General features: G+C 43.2%; 1 protein-coding gene across 2 annotated transcripts in view; it reads right to left on the bottom strand.

The window, feature by feature from the left end:
* Positions 1-26,076, bottom strand: part of TMPRSS2 (transmembrane serine protease 2) — a 341,947-nt gene that overhangs the window by 49,951 nt on the left and 265,920 nt on the right. For both annotated transcript variants that reach the window (XM_078656813.1, XM_078656814.1), the window contains 3 exons: positions 23,407-23,450; positions 11,349-11,517; positions 2,803-2,972 (listed from right to left, as the gene is read on the bottom strand). In XM_078656813.1, coding sequence (XP_078512939.1) covers positions 2,803-2,972; positions 11,349-11,517; positions 23,407-23,450 — 383 coding nt within the window. The remainder of the gene's footprint in view (positions 1-2,802; positions 2,973-11,348; positions 11,518-23,406; positions 23,451-26,076) is intronic.

The following is a 26,076-nucleotide window of genomic DNA, read 5'->3' as shown; positions in this document are numbered from 1 at the left end:
ACTGATGACATCATCTAGTGTCTGTGTGTTTTTTTAAAGTTTAAATATGTTTTACATATTGAAGAATGAGTGGATGTATGGAAGACTGAGTGTGTGTGTGGCTGGGTGGGAGGTGTGTGACTCTGTGCATATCAATGTGTATTTGTATCAGTGATTGTATAAGAGTATATAATGTGTAAGTATGTGTTAGTATATGTGTGAAAAAATATGGTGTTCTGTGTTTAACTGTATAGATGAGGAAATCGAAGTGTGATTGATTCTTTACAGGACTGACTAGGTGTGTGAGTAACTCCATGAATGAGTGGCAGTGTGTGAGTGTCTGCATAGGTGTATTAGTGCATATGATAGTGTTGTAATAATGAGTGACTGTATGTATGAGTGATTGTATGGGTGAATGAGTGAATGTGTGTGTAGACATAGGAATCAGTGAGTGCGTATGTAGTAACTGGTATTGGTGTGTCATAATGTCATCAGTGATGTCATTTGAGATAGTGTCTGTGTGTTTTTGTAAAGTTTAAATATGTTTTACATATTGAAGAATGAGTGGATGTATGGAAGACTGAGTGTGTGTGTGGCTGGCTGGGAGGTGTGTGACTCTGTGAATATCAATGTGTACTTGTATCAGTGATTGTATAAGAGAGTAAGTATGTGTTAGTATATGTGTGAAAAAGTATGGTGTTCTGTGTTTAACTGTATAGATGAGGAAATCGAAGTGTGATTGATTCTTTACAGGACTGACTAGGTGTGTGAGTAACTCCATGGATGACTGGCAGTGTGTGAGTGTCTGCATAGGTGTATGAGTGCATATGATAGTGTGGTAATAATGAGTGACTGTATGTTTGAGTGATTGTATGGGTGAATGAGTGAATGTGTGTGTAGACGTAGGAATCAGTGAGTGCGTATGTAGTAACTGGTATTGGTGTGTCATGATGTCATCAGTGATGTCATTTGAGATGTCATCAGTGATGTCATCAGTGATGTCATTTGAGATGTCATCAGTGATGTCATCAGTGATGTCACTGACCATGTCATGAATGATGTAATATGTGACATCATCAGCAGTGGATTGCGGGTGCGCGATATATAGTTAGTGCAACTAACTATATATGGAATTTCATTGGTTTTATGTCAATAAAATGTCCAGCTAACTATATATGGTCTCTAACCTATGGTTTTTTCAGTGAATATATATATATATATATATATATATATATATATATATATATATATATATATATATATTCTTTGAAAAAACAAACAAAGTTTACAGATGAGTGATGTACTATGTGAGGTCATAAGCAGTACATTGCGAGTATGTGAGTTATAGGGATGAATTTCACTGGTTTTGTACGAGTGAAACCTGAGCCTAACTATAACGTCCCTGTAGCCTTTGTTTTTTTCTGTGAATTTCTAAGGTTTTTAAATGTTAATTCCTAACTATAACATCCCTGTAACCTTTCGTTTTTTCACAGAATTTCTATGGTTTTTTGAGTAGTAGTCATGTTTGAGGAGTGTCAGACACTCCCTACTCACTACTATGCACATCAGTCATGTGAGAGAGAGGCCTCAAAGTAGAGGGCACTCAATCCACACACACCGTACTATGCACACTCTTCATCTGAGAGAGCTGTCTCAAAGCAGAGGCCAGCCCATCCGCAAACAGGATATATTCTTCAGTCATTCTACCATACATACACTGTAATAATAATTAATTTACTTTAAAAAAAAAGCCTTAAATCCACTGAAAAAAGAAAAGGTTTAAGCAATGTTATAGTTAGGTGAGTTTCCTAGTGACAACTTTAATGTTTTGAACTAATTAACATAAATTCAGCAGTTAAAGTTAGTAACATTAACTATATCTTGCACCCCTGCCATTCACTGCCTATGACCTCACATAAGACATGACTCATGACATGGTCTATACCATCACTGATGACATCTCAAATGACATCACTGATGACATCATCCAATGAGTTGTTTAGTTTGTTTTATAGTTTACATAGTGGCGGGTAACTACCATATTATTTTCAACCTAATTTTGTACAGTGTGGGTCCAACTAACGGGTATAAGTGTTTACAAAACGCATATGCTCCTAATGTACCATAGCTGTGTAGAGGTTTTGAACATGTTATAAATATTTGTATTCAAGAGTAACTCTGTTTGCAGGTGACGGCTGACTTGTGTTCATTATTTTCCGCACTAGTTGATGGGGTCACCTGTAAGCACACTTGGACCTTTCACAAGGTGAAGAACCTGCGGTTAGAACTACCCATCAGAAGAACAAGCTACCCATCTTTTCATCACGAAACACTTTGTGTTGACCTTTTGCTTGTCACTCCTTTCTTTGTGACATATATTATGAAGTATTTATAAGCACTAACTAGCTACTTACCTGAGTGATACTTCTAAGTGTGCAACACTCCATAATCTGTATTGTATAGGCTGTTCATCACCATTCTGGTTTTCTCACATGACACAAGATCACTCAGGCTCTTAATTGTTCATATTTAAATTATGGAGGTAGCCCTGAAGCAAACAGAAACCCTATATATATGACAGGATGGACTGACCCTGACAACTGCTGCTTCAGTCCTCTGAACAATGAAAAGATATTAGTCTGCATAGAGTCCCGCAGCAGAGATGGACCTATCTCAAACTAGCTCTCGTAGACCAACAACAAATTTAAATTGTCTCATTTTTGGAGAAGCTAAATCATGTGGAGAGATAAAATAAGGACTGACTAATTTGTTCTTACATAATATTTAAACACAGCGCTATCTACGCATACTTTCTATGCTTACCTGTTAATGTGAGAGGTGTCTTAAGCTTCATCAGAGCAAGATCGTTGTTTTTGGTTTTGGATACGTAGTCTGGGCGAGGAAATATTTTTTCAACCAAATATCCAGAGGGCATTTGAGTCTGAGACACAAACCCGGCATAAACTGTCCACTGGGATGGACTGGATAAACTTCTGTAAATAAAATCAGAGGGCGCAAGTTAATTTTGTCTGTAGAATCCTTAGCTCGTTAATGTCCGTCACTAATTTACATGTGGATAGGATCTTGAGCACAGATAGGATTTACATTAAAATAAAGTGTCATATAATTAGACAGATCCAAAGATCAGAATATGTTATTGTAGATCATCTTGTTGGTGTATCTGCGGCTTCCAAAAATGCTACCCCTCCTGTTTACATAAAAAAATCCATAGGGTACAAAATCCATAAGTAGTGTCCTCTCCGAACAAAAAACACAATCCTTATTGCTTCTATTAGTTATTCATAATCATTTTTGCCAGGGCCACTCGGCCTATAGGCGCCAGTGGGAGTGTCTTCCAGAAACTGACCGCTGATCGTAGACCTGCCAGAGTTCTACGATGATTGCCTGCGTATAAGTCCTCCGGGGTGTGGTACAACCGCACTCCCAGGTAACGGGGGGCCTCAGCATTCCAGGCGAGTGATTGGGTACCCACCCGAGTTTCGAAGGGGGCCATATGGGGGCTCAACGGGTATATGGAGGATTTCCCCCAGTTGACCTTAAGGCCCGACACTTTCGCAAACTCCTCCAGCGTCCTCCAAATGCATGTCAGGTCGCTCGTGGCATCCCTAACATAAATTAGGAGGTCATCTGCGAACAGAGATACACAGTGCCATGAGTGTGCTAGAGGAATACCCCCAGTCCTCGCCCTCTCGTCTTAGGCGTATCGCTAGGGGTTCAACCGCTAGGGCGAACAAGAGGGGTGGCATCCTTGTCTAGTCCCTCTGTCTACAGTGAATTCCGGGGAAATGTAGGTACCTATCCGGACCCTGGACTTGAGCTGTGAGTAGAGGAGCCTGGTGTAAGCGGTTAGGCGTGAGCCAAAGTCGTTCTGTGCGAGGACTTCAAACAGATATGGCCATAGGAGGGTATTGAATGCCTTCTCGAGGTCTAATATGAGGCAAGCTGCATTCGGGAACTGGTCACGTGCTATGTCTTGGATGTGGAATAGCCTACGGAGATTATGGGATGTGTTGCGGTTTGGCACAAATCCATTTTGGTCAGGATGGACCAATTGGGGCACGACCTGGGCATACCTCATTGCTAACAGTTTACCTAGGATTTTACAGTCGGAGTTGAGTAGTGCGATCGGCCTGTAGGATGATGGGAGCTGGGGGTCCCTGTGTGGTTTTGGGAACAACACTATTAGTGATTCTCTAAGGGAACGTGGGAGGACTCCCGCTTTGAGCGCGTCTTCGAACATGGTCGTTAAACGTGGGGCAAGGTGAACCGAGAATGTCTGGTAATATTCGAGGGGGAAGCCGTCCATGCCTGGGGCCTTGTTCCTGGCAAGCGCCCCTATCACTGCTTTAATCTCGGTATGTGTTATTTTCCGGTCTAGGTCCTTCCGGACCGCTGGTGAGACTTGGGGAATAGGTAACGGGAGGAAGAAGTCGGACACCGCAAGGGGGTCGCCTTGACAGGGAGTCTGGTATATGTGTGAGTAATATGTGTAAAAAAACTTGCATGATCGCTATCTGGGAGGTCTGGAGGTGACCGGACCGGTCTGTAATTTCCGTGATAGGTTTCAAGTCGGGATCTTGTTTAACTAACCAGGCTAAGAGTGTGTCCCCCTGTTGCCCTCCCGGTGTACCCTGCTGGCGTATTTTCTGAAGTTATATTTACGCAGGTCCCTCAGTGTCTCAGCGTATTTTGTCTTAGCCTCGGCTATTTGCAGCTGGGTCACCTTGCCGCGGTCATCTGCTTGTAGCATGGTCGCCAGCGCCTGTTCTGTAGTGCGTAATGCGCGTTCTAGTACCATTCGTACCCCCAGCACTTGCTGCATGCAGTGGCCCCTCGCCGTCACTTTGTGTGCATCCCACTCCACGAGACTGGAGGACGCTGAACCCGTGTTGAGTCTGAAATGTTCCTGCAGGTGTTCCCCGTGATCATGTGTGAATGCCTGGTCTGTGAGGCACTCCCGAGGGAGCTTCCATGTCGGTACTGGAGGGTGGGGCGGTTTCCATCTGAGGGTCAGGGTATGGGCGTCGTGATCTGATAGTACTCTGCCGAGGTAGTCTGTATGTCTAGCTTTGGCGTGTATGGCAGGTGAGCATAGGAATCTATCAAGTCTCACGCGAAGGTCGTGTGGAATGGAGTGAAATGAGTACAGTTTTGTCGTGGGGTTCAGTGCCCTCCACGTGTCCGTCAATGTCCAGTGTTGAACCCATGTGTTGAAGAGCTCCGTCTGTTTATAAAGTGGTGAACGTGGCGGCGGGGGGCGGGATCGGTCGAGGGTCGTGTCTAAAACACAGTTATAATCCCCTCCCAGTAGCCAAGGGGCGTGGGTGTGGTGTGCTAGCGTGTTCGTGAGGCGAGACCAAAAGACGTTCTGCTCCACGTTGGGGGCATAGATACTACCTATCAGGATAGATTGTCCATCCAGTTGCCCTTCCAGTAGTACATAGCGTCCCTCCTTATCCACCACCCTGGACTGTTCACGGAAGGGAACTCCCGGTCTGACCCAAATCAGTGTGCCCCTGGTAAATGCAGAGTACCCCGTGGCACAGATTATGCCCCTCCACTTTTTCTGTAACCTGCCGGCTTCCGTCGTCGTCAAGTGAGTCTCTTGTAAGAGAGCTATATGGGCCTGCTGTCTCTTTAGATAGGCATAGACTGCATAACGTTTGCTCGCTGTGTGCAGCCCTCTGACATTTAGTGTGATAAAGGCAACGTCCGTGTTAGGGGGTTTTGTCATGTGAGATTGTCAGTTGTGTTGGTCGGTTTACCCACCACCATTCGTCCGTACCCAGAGTTACTCTCGCCCGTATTACTTCCCTCCGTACATGTTTCCACTGTGACCAAATGAGAGTGAAGCTGGGGGAATTCCTATCTCCATCCCATCCTGTGCAATGGGGGGTCCCTCAGGGATCGGCACTTAGTCCGACCCTATTCAACATCTACGTGACCCCTCTTGCCAGGCTTATTAGTTCTTATGGGATGGAGATAGTCTCCTATGCGGATGACACTCAGATCCTCGTCTCTCTCTCCCAGGCTAGCGCTCAGACTGCCTCCAATTTTAGATCTTGTATGGAGGCAGTCGGTCAATGGATGATCTTGAATACGCTTAAACTAAACGGAGAGAAGACTGAGGTGATGGTGTTCGGAGGGAAAGAGGACATCTGGTCATCGTGTTGGTGGCCAGATTCATTAGGTGTCTGTCCCACCCCTACCTCCTCCGCAAAAAATCTCGGAGTGGTGATTGACCCTTCCCTTGATATGGGCAAACAGGTTAGTCGTACCATCTCCTCCTGCTGGGGCATTATTCATGTCCTAAGGAAGATTAGGCACTATTTATCCTTGCAGGCGAGGAAACAACTTGCTGTTGCCCTTATTGGTTCCAGGATGGACTACTGTAATGCGCTGTATGCGGGCATAAATAAGGCCCTGCTGCAGCGCTTACAGGTGGTCCAAAATGCCGCTGCCAGATTTGTTCTAGATCTTCCGAGATGTACTTCAGTCACAGCGGCTAGAAAGCGGTTGCATTGGCTTCCTGTTGAGTCTCGCATCCACTTTAAGATTTTGAGTATGACCTACAGGGCTTTGGCTAGAAATAGTCGTACCGGTGTTGGATCTATCCTGTTTAGGTACATCCCTGTAAGGGACCTGCGGTCTTCGAGCAAACTCCTGCTATCTGTTCCCCGCTTCATGAAAGTGAAATGGGGAGGTAGGGCTTTTTCCACTCTTGCGCCGAAGTGGTGGAATGCCCTCCCTTTGGAAATAAGATCCCTGCCTACTCTCCAAACTTTTAAAAAGGCTCTAAAAACATACCTCTTTGTGCAAGCGTATCTGTAGTAAGTCACTGTTTTGATCAAGTTTGGTAGGCGCCTTGATGCCTTCGGGTTATTGTTTTGCGCGATATAAATTTTATTCAATTCAATTCAAATGGCCTCTCCCGTGTAGGTATCAGGGTAAAAAGGGAAGGGGTGTAACATGGAAACAACATTCGGGAAAAAGTCCCAACTGAGGGGGCCTATTGCAAGGCACAATAAGCCCAAACTGTACATCTCGTACTGTCTCTAGTTCGTTTGGTGTGAGGGGGTGGTGTAGCGGTGGTGCCGTGAGCTCAGGTCTAGGCCACCCGCCGCATCGTGTCTCTGCATGTGTGTATGCTACCACCAGTACCTTAGGCGTGGCTCCCGGACGTCCCTCGTCGACGAGCATGCTCCGTCATCTCAGTCTTACCGCTGTCTGTGTCAGTAGCCATCAGATGAGTGTGTCCGCCGTCTGCAAAGTCACCAGTGGTGGAGAAGCGGAGCCGTCTCTGGAGGTGCGGACGTCGCTCTGACCCTCGTCCTCGGATGTAAAAAAGTGAGGGCCTCGATCCACCTCCCGTTCGGTGTCCGGTTGCCTGACCTCCGCCGCTGCCTGAATGGCCCTCCGTCGGTCTGCTATGATTTGTTCCAAGTCCGGGACGCGTTTGATGCTGGGCGTCCGCGGTCGATTCATCTGTGTGAGAGTGACCTTTTTGGATCGGAGTCGCCGCCGTTTGTTGGACGCAGAACTCGACGGTGTATCTTCGCGGTCTGATCGGGACTGATTGCGGTGATCCAACCAGTGTCTCGCCTCCGCGGGGTCCGTGAAGAAGTGTGTCGAGTCTTCATAGATGATTTTGAGGCGGGCTGGGAACAGGAGGGCATATTGTATCTTGTGTTGGCGTAGGGTGTGCTTCACTGCCTGGAATGTGGCGCGTTGGCGCTGTACTGCCTGGGAATAGTCCGGAAACACCATCACATTTTTGTCTTCCACCCTGAGGACTTTCGCTTGCCTGGCCGCCCGTAGGATCGTGTCTCTGTCCTGATAGTGCAGAAGCTTCAGCAGGAATGGTCTGGGCGGGAGGCCAGCCTGAGGTCGTCCAGTCGGGACCCTGTGCGCTCTCTCCACGGAGAAGAACGACGTGAGGTCTTGGGCCCGGGTGAACGTTTTTGTCCAAGTCTCTATGTATTGAATAGGGTCTTCCTTCTCCACTCCCTCCGGCAAGTTAATCAGACGTATGTTGCTCCGGCGGGAGCGTCCCTCCAAATCGTCCGCCTTGCGTTCCAGGAAATTGACCTTCTCCTGTAGGTCCTTGATGGCTTTTTGATTGAGCTGGACCTGTGGTTTCAGGTCATGGAGCGTGTGACTATCTTGCTTCACCTTATCTGCCAGCTTCCTATGGTCGTCGTGCAGCAGGGTTATGTCCGAGGCCAGTTCCCCGAATTTGGTTTCCATGGACACTCGGGAGTGCTCGATGGCCGCTAGGACTTTGTCAAGCTTTGTGGACATGTCCGATTCCTGTGGCGGTCCCCCGGTCTTCGGGCCGCGTGAGGGGCCCGGGGAGGGTGATCGTCTCTGGGCCGGCGCCGGGGTCACCGTCCGCTGTGATCGCCCCCTGGGTGGCTTGGATGACCTATCGGTCCGACACGGCCAGCCAGAAATGGTTCGAACCGCCGCTTGTCGCGATGCTGGGTAGACAGAGCTTCTGGGGCCCCCTTCGTGTAGTCCTTCCCGACCGGGTGGGCTGATCGTCACCGGACCGCGAGGAGTCTGTGGTGCGCCCTCGCCAGGGGAACTGGGAGGCTCTCTGTGTGGTCTCACCGGGTCTCGCACTTTCTGCTGCTCCGCCGCGTTGCCGGGTTGGTCGGGGTGTTCCCTCACTGCCGCTCGCCACTCCAAGTCCCGCCGCTGCTCAAGAGGGCAGTTGCATCGGGTCAGCGACCCCCAGTGGGTCTCAGACAGGTCGCCGGGGGGCTCGGGCCGGGCAATGAAGTATGGGGTTCCCCGACCTCGGGGTGCATTGGGCTGTTGCTCCCTGGTGCCCTCCGCAGCCACGAGGCCTCTCGGTGGCAACTCGGTGATGTTGGCACTGGGCGCCGGCCTCAGGGGTCCCTGCAGGTCGCAAGGGCTGCACTGCTCTGCTTCCCCGCAGGATCACTCGGGTGGCGCCATTTTGAGTTGGGGAGTCCCTGGGGACATCTGCGCATTACCGCTCCGGTTTCCAGCGCCTAATGTCAGGGTCAGCACCGGCACACGCGTGTACCCGCCTTGACAGGTCGTACGGGGCCGCGCTCATGTGGGCCCCCGGTGGTGGTGAGGTCACGCGTTGCTCCGGTCCGTTGGGTCTCCTCGGCGAGTCAGGGAATCGCGACTCCGCCGGGGGATCTCCCCTGATGACACCGCTGCGCCTGGTATTCGGCAGCGCACTCCGGGCGCGGAGGAGGGCCGCCGAGGTGTGCAGAGCGCTCCGGATCTCGTCAATAGGGGGACCGCGCTAGTCACTCGGGACCTCCAGCGTTAGTCCCTGGGCGCCGCCATTTTCGGAGAGGTTCGGCGGTGATCGTCGCAGGTCAGTACGGACGCTCCGCAGTCCCACCGTCGCACTCAGAGGCTCCCAGGGTGGTCTCGGGAGTCTCTCACGCCAGCTGGGGGTGACACATGTGTGTTGTGGTATTCTTCATCGTCGGCGTGGCAGGCAGCCGACCGGAGCTCTAAGGAAGCCTGTCCGCCATCTTGGCCGGCTTAGCCACGCCCCCAGTGTTGGCATACTTTTATTGCTGATTTGTTTCATTATTTTTTTCAAACTCCTGCTTTATTGCTGAGGTCAGATTAGCCGGTTTCTTTTAAATTTTTGACTCATTTTTCTTCTGCTTGTTATATGTGTCATTATTGTCCTTCTTCTATGTGTGCTCTGGTAGCCCTTCTCCAATGCTGGGATTGTGTGTCCCGCTGGAGTGCTTCTCCTATACTTCAGCACTCTTTTGTTTCATGATGAATCACGAAGACGTGCAGTGGACACGAACAAGCAACAGTAAGACCCATCCAGTATTAGTGAGTATCACAAGGACATGCAGTGGACACTAACAAGCAAAAGTAAGACCCATCCAGTACTAGCGCATATCACGAGGACATGTAGTGGACAATAACAAGCAAAAGTGAGACCCATCAGGTATTAGTGCGTATGGATGTATGACGGTACGACGCGTACCGTTACAACGCGTCCCTTTACGATGCAGTTTTAACAACGCGAGTCGTTACAACGACTTGCGTTGGGGGACGCTGATAGTGAATAGTTTAATTTACTATTCCAACACCAGTCCCCGTGGATAATAGGGAAGGTGTTGGATAGTAAATTAAACTATCCCCTATCCTAGAGCGCCCTCCAGCGAAAGTCGTTGTAACGATTTTCGTTGTTAAAGCTGCGTCGTAACGCAACCGCGTTGTAGCGGTTGCGTTGTAAAGGATGTACCCCGTGCGTATCATGAGGTCATTAAGTGGACACTAACAAGCAAATGTAAGACCCATCCAGTATTAGTGCGTGTTTAGCATTGCACTTTTCCATAAAAACTCTGGCCCAGGGCCTAATTCTGCAAGGAATTTATTTTTCTCATGAAAATGAAAAAAGTGGCTCGACATTCTGCTAAGTATTCTGGGTCTGCAGAATATGGTGGGAATGCAGATGATATGTCAAGGCCTTGCATACATGGTTTCCCCTTACAGATGCATCTCCTCACCTAGTCAGGTGACTTGCTCTCTTCCTGTCTATCATTAATCGCTTTCATGGCTGTGTCCTTTTTCTCCCCTTCAAGAAGTGAGGATTCGGAAACATGACTATTTCTTACTTTTATGAAACATGCCTAATCATATTAGCAAGCAACGGAAGCCTTCCCCAGCATTAGAGTATCTGTGTACCTTGCTCTTTCACATAGACATGAAGACAGCAAAATTGTAAAAGTCTGTCAGTTGTTAATGATATTAAGGAATGCATCGGTCCTGTCTGAATGACACATATATTCAAAGGATTTAAGGTATGCCGGTATTGTGTAGCGGGTTCTGAACCTCTGCATGTTTTGCCAAGCCTTGCCTGTACCGGGTCCATATATGAGTACTACCTAGATTTAAAAGCTTACAAACAAGCCACATTTATTGACTTTACCAGTGCTTGTTCAATGTGACTTTAAAATCTGGCAATTCCGTGTTGTGTTTTTTTAATTTGCGTTCTTTAGACCCTATCCCAGTTTCCCATCCTGACTCCAGTTCCCTCCACATCATTTCAGTTTCTGCCTCTTTGCTGATGCAGATAATCCCTTCTCTGCTGCCCCATTTCTTCATTACATCATCTTACCAAATTAACTCACTGAGTTTTTATTAGCAGGTAAGCAAAACTGTATACCTAGGATAAAAGTTAAGTATAGTATATTTGAACTCTGCAAACGTGGTTGATAGTATCAAAATCCATGAAAGATTGATGATCATTTATGAAAATTGGTTGGCATGTAGCTGAAACAAAGTAATGATTACTAGTGAAAAACAGTATAGGAAAATATGGTGCTTACCCTTCCACACAGTGAGCTGCTGTCACTATCCAGTATGGGGTGATAATGGAGCCTCCACATAGATGTAACCCTTGAACCTGGAGACTGACCTGCCATGGCCAGTCCCCAGGTGAGGCAACGGACCCACCAACAATCCTACTGCTGATCGGCATCGCAGACGCGCCACAATCTGCACTCAACACAAGAACATCAAGCCTTAGTAAATAGTATCAAGCATAAAAAAAAATCAATTAACAGCTTTGTATGGGGAAAGTCATGCAGCAGCATCTTGAGAAGTAAGTTAACCCATAATATTCCACAGGATTAACAAAAAGCAAACAAGTGTGGCAATTTAAATTAGAATCAGGCACCTCAATGGGACTAAAACTGGGGCACTTGTCATTTAAGGGCTGGGGAGTAATAGTGTCTCCCTTCAAGAATAAACTCCCTTGGTTTCTTAGAGAGAAACATTTTAGTTTGGTTGCTTGTTAGTGAGTATTTGGTCTGTGAAATGTTTTTATTTTGTATATGAGGCTTTGTATATTTTTGGTTGTATATTTATTGGATGGCAACCTTGTATGTCTCACTTACATATTTTTGAAGGCAGATGGTGGTGTGCTAGTTTGATAAAGTCATCTTTGAATACAATACATTTCATGTCACAAGAAAGTTAATTGTGATATTAGAGGCCAGTTAGTTAATTATTGTCTTTAAGCTCCTCCTACAGCATCTTCAAGGGATCGTTTTCCTATACAGGAGAATCTTGACAGTAATGCAGTTTACTACAGTCTAAAGTATTTTGTGCACTTTTATTGAAGCAGTAGTGAAGGGAATAAATGGACTGGAATTAAGTACCTTCAACCTAGAAAACTGATAATAACTTGATTAGGAGAATCTGTTTCTCTGCTATGAATTGGATTTCTTTTTAATGTGTACTATGAGACCTTTTTATGTAAAACTGTTTTAACATGATGTTATTTTGTATTGCAACGGTTTTAATTAACTTTTCAAATACAAATTACTTACTTACACATCAATAAATAGCAGCAATATTAGCCCTATACAGGAGTGCGTTCTTTTTTAAGTGTGACATTTGTAATTCTGTCTGGGTCTTATTTTTAAGAGGGACACATTGTGTTCTACATTTGATGTCAAGTATGGTACCAGAGGTTGGACAGGACTCTGAGGGGTGGGCCAGAGTGTTAAAACACAGAACCCCTGTGCTTCAGAATATAACGTTATCCATATGGCCTGTGCTACAATAACAATTAGAGCTGCTCATTGGTATAAAAAGGTCCTGGCACAATTTATTTTTAAATATATAACCTAACTAGATAAATAGAAAAGGGTAGAGGTGAGGATGGGACAAGGGGAAAACTGTGATACACCAAAGTAAAATCAGGCTCGTAGCCAGGAATATTTGTTTGGGGGGCAAGGCCCCGAGCAATGACAGCAACATAAGAGTGGTTCAGTAGATGGGAAAATAAGCTTTCTCATTGAATTGTTTGAAAATGTTTACATGTTGGTAAGATTGTAAAGACTGCTGGAAGCAGGAAATGCAGTGAGAGTAAGTGTATTCATTTTGGGATAGTGCAGGAAGGTCTCACAGAAGGTTTTTGATTTGGATAGTGAACACAGGGACCATTTCTTTGTTAACCATCACAGAAACAAGAGATTGGCAAGCACTCCCTTGCCAAATCACAAAAAATGGTTTAGAAATGCATACCAAATCGAAATTTGGAAGGGGTGGGTCAAGCATCCCTGTTGCATTTAAAAATGTAATGTAACAATTGTTTGCGTACATAATTGGGTTGCAAACCATTCTTAGGTTACCAACTCTTCTAAGGTGGTTGCAACCCATTCACAAAGGCGAAATGGTCACCTTAAGACACTTTCCTGTTGTGAATGTAAAACAAAAGTTTGGAGTGGGATGTGGTCCAGTGGAACTTTAATAAACAAGATTTTAAATGCAGCACGGTCTCTTTCAAGACAAAGGGGCTACATTTGAAACAAAAAATATTGAAAACAAGATCAGACATGGTAATCTGCTGACAGCAGGCCACCATTCCTCTAATGGACCTCCACTGGAGTAAATCACAATTTGATACCCAATTCACGAAGAGCAATGGAGTAGGTGGGATTGTGCCTCACTCCAAATCCTTATTGTGCAAACCAACCTATTAATACATAGGTCTGTTCACCAAATAATGTAGCTGACACTAAAATATATTTTGCAAATTATGTACATCTGGCCATAAGTTTCTGTTATGAATTGCTACTAATAAGTGCATAATAAATGTCCTTTGCAGTTGCTACTAATAAGTGCATAATAAATGTCCTTTGCAGAGGGTTATACAAATAACAGGTTTCTATTATTATCACTCATCTTTTTATTTTTGGTTCAAAGAGATAGGGAAACTGTTCCTTCCCCCCCTTAGATCCCAACACAACATACACAAAGAACAAGGGCAGGGTATTTTTCACTGCTTGCTGTTGTTCCTTGGGGGGGGGGGGGGTCTGTTTTGGAGCAAAGTTTTTATATTTCCAGCAGCAAAAACAAATTGGCCTGATGCAATGGCCTAATGTCTGCAGCTAAGTGAGGAGGTGGTCAGGACTGCCATCTGGCCCCAAAATGCAGGTCTGACTTCATTCAGTTGTGCTTTTTAACCAACACCTTTTTTGGTATTCTGGAATTTGCAGACTCAATTTATCAAACAAAGTATGAGTTGCATATTGAAAAGTGTTCGTGGCTACAAGGTGGTCTGGCTCAAAATGTCAACGGTGACAGTTGACAGGTATTTGTGAGTAAGTGTGAAATAGATAGGCTATCTTATTTCAATTAGACAACTTCAATCCATGCAATGAACTAATCTTAAGGGCTGGTCTCTTAATATCTTTACTGACCTGCAGGTGAAGTAGTTGAGCCTATTGCAGACCAGCCCTTCCTTCCTCCCACTGGTAAATGTTGCTCAGCTCACTTATTTTATCTCTCCTTCAACATATCCATCTCGGCATCCAACTAAAAGGAAGGAGGATAAAATAGACTGTTTGTGATGTGTTCCCTGTTTGTGCCTGATAGATGCGAGAACTTCAGCCAGGGTTTGGCTCCCTTCCATCTCTCTTCTCGTATTCTATTGCCCTGCAGGTGAAGTAGTCGAGCCTGCTGCAGACCAGCCCTTCCCTCCTCCTTCTGGTAAATGTTGCTTCGCTCACTTTTTTTTATCTCTCCTTCAACATGTCCATATCAGCATTCAACTAAAAGGAAGAAGGATACGATTGTCTGTCTGTGGTGTGTTCCCTGTTTGGGCCTGATACATGTGAGGGCTTCTGCCAGGGTTTGGTTCCCTTCCATCTATTTTCTCATATTCTCCAAGTCCCTCCCCACTCCACCTTGGGTGAACTCCATACACTAGTGTTTTGGTGGTTGATTCCATGTCACACATGGATAGATTCCTTTGTAGTTTAACAATCCCTCCAATGGTTTACTCCTTTGTTTCTACTGAGTGAACATTATACATAGGCTGTGGGGTTTTAGGTTTAAACCTATAATAACTGATAAAACCCCACTGAAAGAAAAATAGCCCTCACCGGTGAAAACATATAAACACTGAAAAAACACCTGCACAACCACAAACTAAATGCCATTCAAAGAAAGGAAAAAGAAAGTGAAAGTCATTTTGTTCTTACTGAAGGGGTCAATAAAATGTAACTTTGTTATACAAGCTAGCAGTAAGAAAGACTGGATAACATTATTCTGCTTGAGTTTTGTTCTTTAGGGATGCCACTAAAATATTGGTTCTTCTTCCTTTTACTTTTTTCAGTTTTATGGCCTTTGGTCTAAAGATGCAGGGTTTCGTTTCTCGTTTTAGGTTTAGTTTAATTATTTAATAAACTGTAGAGAATCAGGACATATCAAACTGACATTTGATATTTTGGCTGCATTTGATTCTTTCACTGATAGGTAAAATGGCTAGTTTCATAAAAATCTTTCCTAATATGTGTCATCACATTTGCCCAAAGAGAATGGGTAAAAACCCTTAATACATCAGACCATAGTTTCTAGTGGGTCAGTATTGATAGTAGGTGAATTGCCAACACCTCAGGCTTCAAACATTAAATGCAAGGTATATTGACAAGTATATATATCACCAAGCATCTGGGATAGTGGTGAAAACGTGACACCAGACTTTTGGAAAACATGGAACGCAGTGTCACTTGTTATACTCTGCAAAAAAGGTTCTTTCCAAGTTCAACAAAGATTGGAGTGATATTTTTTGTATTTGTAGTGATTCAGCTACGTATATAAAAAATTTGTGTGATGACCTGTCAAAATTGATACCTGAGCTGAAGTGATTCCTTGTAGGAGATCCTTGCCACTTGTTAGATGGTATGCTGAAAGCATCTTTACAATCTTCAGAGTTAATGAGGGATAATATTGAATTTTTATTCCATTCTGATGCACTGTTTTCTTATGCCCAGGAACTAAAACACAAATATTTATCATTTTGTGCTTTGTTACATCAAAGAAAGAGTCATCCCAACTGTGCTCCTTAGCTGACGGTTCGAAGCCCAAGGGGCTATAAATGCTGAGAGGGCCTTTTCACAGAAGTTTACATGGGAAGGAAAGCGCGAGCGCACATGACTAAAGACTCACTGAAAAAGTATTGTATGGTGTACTACAATGAGATTAATTTGCAAAATTCGCTTTGGACCTCATAAACACTATAAGTACACTGTCTATATACCATGCTCTTTCAGTGCAGGAAGCAAGCAATGATAAACGCAAAACGTTCCATAAACACCGGAAAAACACTTATTCTGTTGTTTTTAGTGGTGTGAAAATGTGTAACCACTGATAACAACTGTTTTTTAAGATATTGAAAACACTGACAAAACCCCACCAGAATTTACCAAAAATAGAAACTGAAAACAGGACAGCCTAATTATACATCAATCTTTTAACAGCTTCTCCAAAAAGTTGCTCTTCTGTTTCTCCCTTATGCTTCTAGACAGACTACACATGATACGCTGAAACCTCCAATCCCTGTATAAATACACATGCCACATTTCTTGATAACCATTGAGTTGGAACACATCTAGTCATCTATAATAAAGATACAACATAGCTGCTCAACTATAACAGTTACTACAGTTGAGTTCAGACATCAGAATGCCTACTGCCAGCAGCCAGTAGAAAAATCAGTTTAACCAACGAAAATGGGAGCTGGCTATTCCTTTTAATATATTTTTCTAAAAAGAAAAGGTGAACAGCAATGAAGAGATATTCATGCAAAGGTGTTTATTTTTTTCCACACTGTAGGTCATTGCAAGAAAGTTAGAATCTCTACAAGTTTCTACCCAATCTGATCCACAGCCTTTTTAACCTGACTTGCATTAAACTGATTCTATTATATTTTTGAAAAAAATGAGTACGCGCATTTAGTGTGCTTAATGTCGCACTACAGATTCTGTTTTCATACTTCTTATCTGTAATGAACATGAAAGAGCAAGACACCAAGGCCAAGATAAGCAAACATTTTGTGCTGCTTTTGTGTCACAAATGTGACGCAAACCTGTGCAATTTGTTTTTTTTTATTTACTTTCCAGCACAAAACTTTAGTTTCCACAAAGAAACGCATCGAAGCCCTTAGTTTTGCATTACTCTGAAAAGGTGGGTGTTGCATGGGTTGCAGGCATTAAAAAGGAGAGATTCTTTTATTTCTCCTAACTGTTCCCACTTGGCATGTGTGTTGCACTGCAAAGGGGTTATTGCATGGGTTGTATATGTGCGTTCTCATGTAACCACCCATGTTTTTAATGGAAAATTCCTATTTACTTACAATAGTAGGTAAGGTTTTGTGCCAAGAATAATGTCATCTTGAAACAGGCATTAAAAGCAGAAATGCTTTTATTTCTCCTAATGTTTTCCTCTTTGCATGTGTGCTGCCCAGCACAGCATACATCTGAAGTGAGACAGGTTTCAAAGTCAGTCTATGCATAGTTTTTTGTACTGAAAATGTGACCTTCCAGTACAAAACTTATGTAAGACTCATGCCAATGCCCTTGCAAAATGATGTAAATTGTGTGCATGGCACACAGCAGCCTGATTGTGTGTTGCCACTAGGCAGAGAGGAGGAGAGTCCCATATCTCTGTAGATATGGCGCTTTTCTCCGCTCTCACAGTGCAAATTTGGTTGCTGTGCTGCATTTTGTAACATCTTTGATTATATAGGAACAAGGTTTTAAGATGTTTGCAGGAAACGGAATGTTATACTTGTCTTTCGGCCTTGCTTCTCGATATAGTCCTTGGAGACTTGCAATATCTTTATAATGTATGGCAGGGAAAACGTTACCCTTTTATTAATACTACTTGTGATTTAACAATGCCTCCAATATACATATGGTCTCCGGTTGGTGGTTGGTAGTTGGTCAGAGCTGTATTCCATGTCCATTCTGATGGACATGAACAGTGGGTTCTATCTGGAGTGCCTGCATGTGCGACTGAGTGTTTCTTACACCCTCTGCAACACTTATGTGCAGCTAAACTCCATGTGACATGTGCCCACTATGTCATCATATCTGAGTTATTTTATTTATAGTCTTTAATTTTTACAGTTTTATATCTCGCAAACTCAACCCAAAGGTATTGGAGTGCTTTACAAGAGCACCAATTGCTTTAAACAATGTCACATTTATTTATTTATTTTAGGCAGAGAGATTACGTGATTTGCCCGGAATCACAGGATGTTGAGCTGATGCCGAGACTCGCGTCTACAGCACATCCTCTACTATTATACCTCACACTCTTCAACTAACATGTCCAATAAAGGTCAAACCACAAAATCACCCTTTCAACCATGCACCAAGCAGCTGATGCAAATTGTGTGCTTCAATATCTTTGTCACTGGTATGGAGGAGTATATTAATAATGAAATCAGATTATCCAGAAATGTGATTTAGTGGGATGGGGGTAGATGCAGCATTGGTTTTTTAAATTCATTTTTAGAAATTGATAAAGAAGGGATTGAATTTCAAGGATCTGTGGAGCACTTTACCGAGAACATTTCATAGTACCAGAAGCATTCAGCATGATGTGCTGTAGACAGACCTGAATGGTGGACGCGGTCAGTTGAAACATTTTTACACAGAAAAAGATGCAAGAGGCAGGGAAGAGGGAACATGTAATTGGGACAATGCTTGGCAGTATTTCACTGTTACATTACACATTTACATACTACGAACTTGCATATATAATTTTGTATACTTATTTACATTTTCAGGCACAAGGAGATGAAGTGATGTGCAAGAATCGCAAACCTTTTGGTCAGGTTCTGAAGCAAGGATTAGAAAATAAGTGTTTGGGTCGAAGATCAGCAACCTAGCCCCTAATCTTCTGCCTTCCCTTCCTCCCAATTGGAAGAACCAATTTAAAAAAACAAAAAAAAACAGGGATTTCACAAGTGATAAACAAACAAGAGAATACGATATGTCAAAAGAAAAACAAAGACAGACCAAATACGATTCAAATGGAGGGGAACTGGGGGTGAAGAAACAGGTGTACGGCAGACCCAATAGGTAGCAACAAGGACGAGAATGAAGTTCCATAAAGAAAAAGTATAACACAACATAAAGAGCGTGTGAGAGGGCAAGATGGAAGAATCTGATGGAGATTATCTACTTTCAGTGCATCTCAATTTTGAAAAGAATTTATGGGTTTGAGGAAAGGGATGTGGCTGAACAAGGTTCTAGGGGTAGAGATTTGAGAGAGTAAACATTTGAAAAAGAAGAATGGAATCAAGATAGTAAGGAATTGATAAAGATAGTGACAATCTATTGAGATCCCCAGTGATTTGTGGAAAATCAACAGTCACCATTTATGGCACTTCTTTTGTCTGCTTCAGATAACGTACCCACTTTTCTGAATTGTGGCCAATTTTATGAGGGTGGCTTCAGTATGCCTTGCAAATGGTGACCAGATATGAAATGCGCATCCTCCCGTCCTGATGATGACCCTGTTGCAAGATGGACATAGGAGGTTGAAACGTCTTCATACCTTCTCTCGACAGATTAAAAGTAATGTGTATATATTTTTTATGTGATTGTCATAGAGACAACAGACTGGGTTGGTTTTAACTTTATATTTTTAAACCATCTTCTCACTGGTTACTGCACCACTCCGCAGGTATATTCACTTGCAGTTAGTGATCGGATAAGTTTATTATCAAACTAAATTATTATGCAGTAAGAAAATATTTCCACTAAATATGCCTATCTCGTTTTGAGGAAATTGTTGCTGAGAGACTTTACAGCATGCACTTTATGAACCGTGAATAAATGAGTCCCATTTGGGACTCTGCTCTATATTTTGTGACTCTCAGAGTCATTGACCTATGATACAGCAACCAGAAAGATCAATAAACAATAGATCAATAGTGCTTTGATTGTAGTGAAATGGGTGTGGTGGGGATAATCAACACAATTTAGATACACACAGCATCTTTAATTCAGTATCCGTAAAGGGAAATGCTGTGGCGATTGTATTCATATGCACATAATGAGCAGAGTTACAAATAATTCAGCCCTACATTAGCAAAACTGAATAAAGAATTGTGGGGCATATTACCGACCAATAGAGATAATTTTTGTCTCTAACTTATTTAGAGACAAAACTTATCGCCGCAAATCGGCGATTTTTATCGCAGATAAACCTTGCTATTAGCAAGGTTTATCGCAAATGCGATAAAAAACGGCCGCAATGCATGAATATCGCTGAAAAGTCAGCGATATTCATGCATTATCGAGCAAATGCTCTTAGCCATGTTATCCACCTCCCATTGGATAACATGGCTAAGAACTGCTCCTGGGCAAGTGTTAGCTTTTGGAGATATTTGCGCTTAGCACAAATATCTCCAAAAGTTGGTAATAGGAGATAGCGATGTTTTCAGTCGCTAACATCTTGGCACGCCCACTTTGCATGTCATTAGTGATAAATATCACTGATATGCAAAGCGGGGCCCAAGATGGTCACTATCTCCTATTAGCTGTCGCTAACTGGTGTTAGCGACAGCTTGGTAATAGGGAGATAATTTTATCTCCGCTTTCTTGGCTTTTAAAGCCAAAAAAGCGGAGATAAAGCCCCTTGATAATATGCCCCTGTGTTTTGAGTTTTCAACTCCACTATGTAAAACAAGTATCGGTGGATCCAGTAAGTATGGCCTTAACACGCTAGCAGGCGAAAACAGCATTTGAGCATGCCTTTAAAAAAAATATAAATTAGCACACTAAAGAAAAGCCTATTGGCTTTGTTCTTGCAACTGTAGTATGATGACGATGATCTCTCAGCAGCGAAGAGCACCATCAACACAGCGATCCTCCATTCGATACAGTGTGCAGGAATGCGTCAGTATCTTTGACCCCACTGGGACTTATCAGACAGCACTAAAAGTTTAGGGGCAGTATGGGGGAAGAGCATGAAAATAAGTGTACGAAAGGGAGGGCATAGGGTGAGTGCAAGCTTCGCGGGTGGGGGTTTGTGGTGGATCACTAAGGTTCACATGTGGGGCGATCAGAGCAGTGGTGGTGATAGAGCTGGAATAATATCATCCAGCACCAGCACACACCAGTTGGCATTCAATGCATTTAAAGGAAGACACCCGCCTACTTCTTAACACTAGTGACAGGTTGCCTAGTGCGACAAGCACTGGCACGCTAAGCTTTCCACAGTCATTTGAATAAATGGCGGCTATCATACAATCACATTTTAATTATCTTCATTGAAAGCGCCTTCTAAGCTAGCCATCATTTATTATAATTGCAGACAGCTGTAGATCACTACATCACAGATGTAGGCATGTGCCACAGATGTCTGCACTGTTCTTCCCGGAAGCACATCACAGAGACAGAGCACAGACCCAGTGGCGCTAAGAAACCACTGCCTTAAGCTGCTCCCTGTTCAGGTGCCTTCGAGTTGTCCACCTGTGCTATTGGGAATCATGATTTAGTCACTCATCCTCGGTGCATAGATGGAAAAGGCTGGTTGCCTTGTGTTTTTCTAAACAAAATGTACAATTCTTTGTCTCAAGTCTGATGGTGTCCTGGCTGCAGTTGTGCCTATAACTATTGTAGGTATGTATTTTTTGTATATGAAAAGCTTAATCAAGAGGCAGCACAGCACGGTCTGGGGTCAGAGGTAATGATTTACTATTTGGAGTATTTTTAGGAGTAGTGTAAGAGTTACCTTTGCTGGCAGCCCTTCTCTGCAGCTTTGAGATCTTGCTTGCCACTCAAGCCCTGTACTTTAGGGCTCTTTTGATGAACGTGCTGCAAAATCCACAATCCTTTGAGGGATGTAAGGGTGACAGACAGCCCACAAACAAGTTGTGGGAATCGTCTTCCTCCAACAGGAGAGACACTTCACAAGTAGTGGATGTATTTTAGAAAAATTACCGAAACATTTCTTTAAGAATGGAAAAAAATAGAGGAGTTACAGCCAGATTCATCAAAGCAAAATCAGCTCGCAAAGGGCCAGATTCAGAGAAACTGGCCCTTTGCGAGCGCTATTTTTGCATTTGGGATTCATCATCCCAAATGCAAAAATCACAATTATAGAAATCGCTAAATTGCGAAAAATTGCATTTAAGGAATCTCAATTTGAGATTCCTTAAATGCAATTCATGAACCATTTTAAAATTGCGAATTCGCAATCTGGGGCCGCTATTTGCCACGAAGTCTAATTACGTGGTAAATAGCGAAAACTTAGAAAAATGCACTTTAGTGCATTTTTCTAAGTTGTATGCTACACACACACATGTCCTTTGGACATGTGTGTGCGCAACACCAGTGTATATTACCATTTCAGGGGTGCTACAGGGTGTCCTCTGGACACCCTGGCACCCTTGAAATCGCTTCCTTATTTGCGATTCGGTAAAGGCCCATAGGAATGAATGGGAAAGCCATCCTTATTTGCGATTAGCAATTAGCGAATCGCAAATAAGAAAGCAGTAGAAATCGCAAAAAATATTGCGATTTCTACATGCATCCCGTTTTGCGAGTCTTTAATAGCGATTCCTTAATATTCGCTATTAAGGACTCGCAAAACAGGACTTTGATGAATCTGGGGGTTAGTGGCCAAAAACAAAACATTAAACGATGTCAAATAAAATTTAAATATTTGGGAAATTCCACTCAGAAAAAGGTAACAACCTAGCCCAGATTATGTTCCGAGATCCTTCTCCACAAGCCATAAAATATACTTGAGCTTCTGTCGTAACTTCCGTTACATGGCTCGATGGGATATGGAGGCTGAAAGTGACTGCATCATTTTCATAGTTGACGTCACATGCTGCCTGTCAGGCTTTTCCCAATTAATTTTTCCTAGTTTTGACTGGTTCTACCACTTTTCGAACAGTTTTCGGACCCTGTGCTACAAAGCTGCTTTATGTGCACCTGCATTGCAAATGACAGAACTCGCCTTTTGAATATCTTCAAATTTATAAAACAAAAAAGTGCCAGGACTTGAGCTCTAATGTTCGTTACAGCACTTGTACACAAGTAGTGTGAATCTGGGTAAATCACTTAATCTCAAAGTGCCATAAATAGTGAAAACAAGAAACATAATATGCTTTAAATATTTAAATATCAGTACATATAAACAAAATAAATTCTGCATCAAAACAAGTTCTGGATCAAAAAAATAGTGCCCCCTCCCTCTCTATTCAGCCCTGTGCGTTATTCAAAACCTATCACTGGTGATGCAGTGGGAGGAAATATTACTTTAGGACATCCCTTGTAAGATTCTAGGAAACTGGCGACTACAAGGTCAGAACGCTGATGAGGAGCATTCATTACCTTTCAGTGATAGAGTTCTGTGATTTGGTGAATGGGCTACCTCTCCACACATGATCTGACTTCTTTATTTTGTCTCACATTTTATTTCTTTTGTCGCAATCAGTGGCCAATACAATAAGTACGAGTGAGATTGCTACTCAGCGCTCCCTTTAATTGACATGCTTCCCTTCTCCCTTGTTTAAAATGACAGCACTGTTCATTCATTCACGGCTTCTGTTAAAAAAATACTTACTTATGCAGCGCAGAGACACCACATTATTAGAGGGGCAGGAGTTACTGTAAAACAAATTTTAAAGAAATTAAAGTTCAATAAGACTCAGAAAGGAATGATAACATTGAAATTAACATATCTAAAAATATTTGTTTTTTAGTTATTAGAGATATATTTCCTCAACGGTCAATTTGCTGATTATCTGTCTGTCTGTCTGTCTGTCTGTCTAACCACCCAAGCCCTATATCTTTAATTGCACAGGTTTTTAAGATGGGTTAAAACAGCTATTACTATGGGCCAGTTTACTCATATTCAGTCACCTTTGGAACCATAAAGAACATAAGTAGTCCATTAGGGATACAAACCTGTGACCCTTTTGGTTACACTCAGATCCCTTATACTTACATAGCTCTAATTTCGCTAGCAGCTACTAGTCAAATTGTTTTCCTTGTGTTAATAAATGGTTCTGTGGACTTTTTGAGCAGCAGGTATACTGCTGACACCTGACACCGTGCAGTGGGTCCACGTTTCAGGCTACGCTGGAAGCAGGAGCTGCTACAAAACTGGTTGTCCATTTATGCATGGTAAATCAAGAGAACCCTATAGTATAGTGTGTATGTGACGTCACCATTATGGCCAGTCTTGCCAGTTGGCCAACTGGTCATTCTGCAGGAGGGCGACTTTAACAGGGCTGGTTTGTAAGGCCAGCGATGCTACTAGGGGACAAAAGGTGGGCAAGAGGTTGTGGGAGGTTCTGCTTAATACTCAATGAGTTACATTTCAGCTTTCATTCTTTCCCACCCCTGATCATGAAGTAGTCTAGTGCGTAGGTCATGGTTGTAAATGAGTGTGATAAAAGGGTTGCCTGGAAAATGTAATACTTATTGGTCGGTGCCAAAAGAAGATCAGAAATTGCATTTCAGTTAATTTAATATTTTTTATAAAAGGAAAAGGATAAAAAAGGAAAACCAACTGGTAGAAAAGAAGGAAGGAGTAAATGCAGGACGAAGACGAGGAGCAAAACAAAAATACCCACTGAAAGTAGAGTTTTACTTGCAAAGGAAATGAAAAATCTTCATGGTGGCAACTGAACTGCGCATAATGATATACTCAAAGAAAGGGGAGCTAGAAGTGGGTTCGCTCGTCTGCCATGCATAACTATTGAGCAAAAGGGGAGGGGATCCACATAATTTGAACTAAACACTTAATCGTATCCTCCCACCATCTCTTAAGAGGAAATCCTTACTATTTGTAAAAGGACACTTACCCACTAGCACTATCTGGTGGCATGCTTCATCATTGAGTCCTCACCCAGACATCTAATCTGTCTGGGTGGGCTCCACCTTCCATCGAAGGGAGCTCTTCTAAGGGATATTCTTGATAGTGGGATCTGTGCTACAGATAAACATTGTCTCGAGTCCTCTCTTAACAATTTTAATCTGATACAGAGCACTCTGACAAGATTAAAAACCAAGGCTGATGCTAATGGGGGCATTTTGTGATCTCCTGCATTAAACACAGGTCTACATGTTTCAGCCACCAATTATCAGCCCAACAAAAGGTCTTGTGGCTTTTCTCAGGACCTTCAATGCTAGATCCCCAAAGTTCAACTCCAAGACATTACCTTGCGTTAGGATTTTAATTGTGCATAGGACAGAGTTAAGGCAGAGGGCAGATGGTTTTCAATAGAGCTTTCAAGGAAGGCAATAACCAAAAAGGAGGCGGAGAAGATTCAATCTGTTTCAGGAGATGAGGGGCCTAGGACAAGAATTTCAGGTATAGAAACATTGAGTTTGGCATATGTTTTGAAGAGGGTAGTGAACAGGGGACACCCTGGGGGACTCCACCCGTCACCAAGTTTGGAGGGGAGGTGAACTCTACTACTCTGACTACGTGGGTTTTTAAATCAACCTTTATTCATTTTTGCAAATTAGAAGAACCATTTGACAGACATATTGGCAAAATGATTATGTGCAATAGAATTACTATTTAAGATAGACTAAAATAAGGTTTTCTGGAGCTGAAGCATTCAGCATGAAAGAGCTTACACACTGCAATCATATGTTTTAACAAACCAGGAGAGGAGAATTATAAAGGCAGACCCCAATTGATTGATCCAGAACTCCCAGCCGTAATTGGGGGGCAACTTGATTAGTCTGTTCCATTTTATTGGAATTATAATATATGATCGGGATTCAGGGTTGGAGAGTAATGTCATTTCTCAGGGCAGTCATGGGATTTCAGGCTGAGGGTGCTAAATATTGTGGGTGGCCCATTTATGCGTTTCCAATCTTCATTCCTGAAGAGTCTTCGCAGCGGTTGACTGCCATTTTATGAAATGGCCCTGCTGGCTATCAAAAAGGCCAGGTCAATGAATCTGTTATTGTATTAAACTGCCATGGTATAGGACATCAGGTCTAAAAGTCCGGCCTAAAAGCATACTCTGCACTGCTAGGAATATTTCTATCAGTCAAAGTCAGTGACTGCTCTAACTTTAGACTAGAATAACTGTATTATGGGGTAGTACCAAACCATGTAGACTAAGGTAGTCATTTCAGGAAACATCTATTACAACGTGGGACCGTGGCGGTATACGCACGCTAAGGCGTACCCTAACCTACGGTCAAATGTAAAAATCTCACGGTTTTACTATGTAGGTAGTTCGTAAACCGGTGGTAACTTGTTAGGAAT

This window comes from Lissotriton helveticus, chromosome 8 (genome assembly GCF_964261635.1).
Source record: "Lissotriton helveticus chromosome 8, aLisHel1.1, whole genome shotgun sequence".
In the NCBI taxonomy this organism is placed as follows: domain Eukaryota; kingdom Metazoa; phylum Chordata; class Amphibia; order Caudata; family Salamandridae; genus Lissotriton; species Lissotriton helveticus.
Note: the sequence above shows the minus strand (reverse complement) of the source record. Positions and strands in the feature narration are given on the sequence as shown.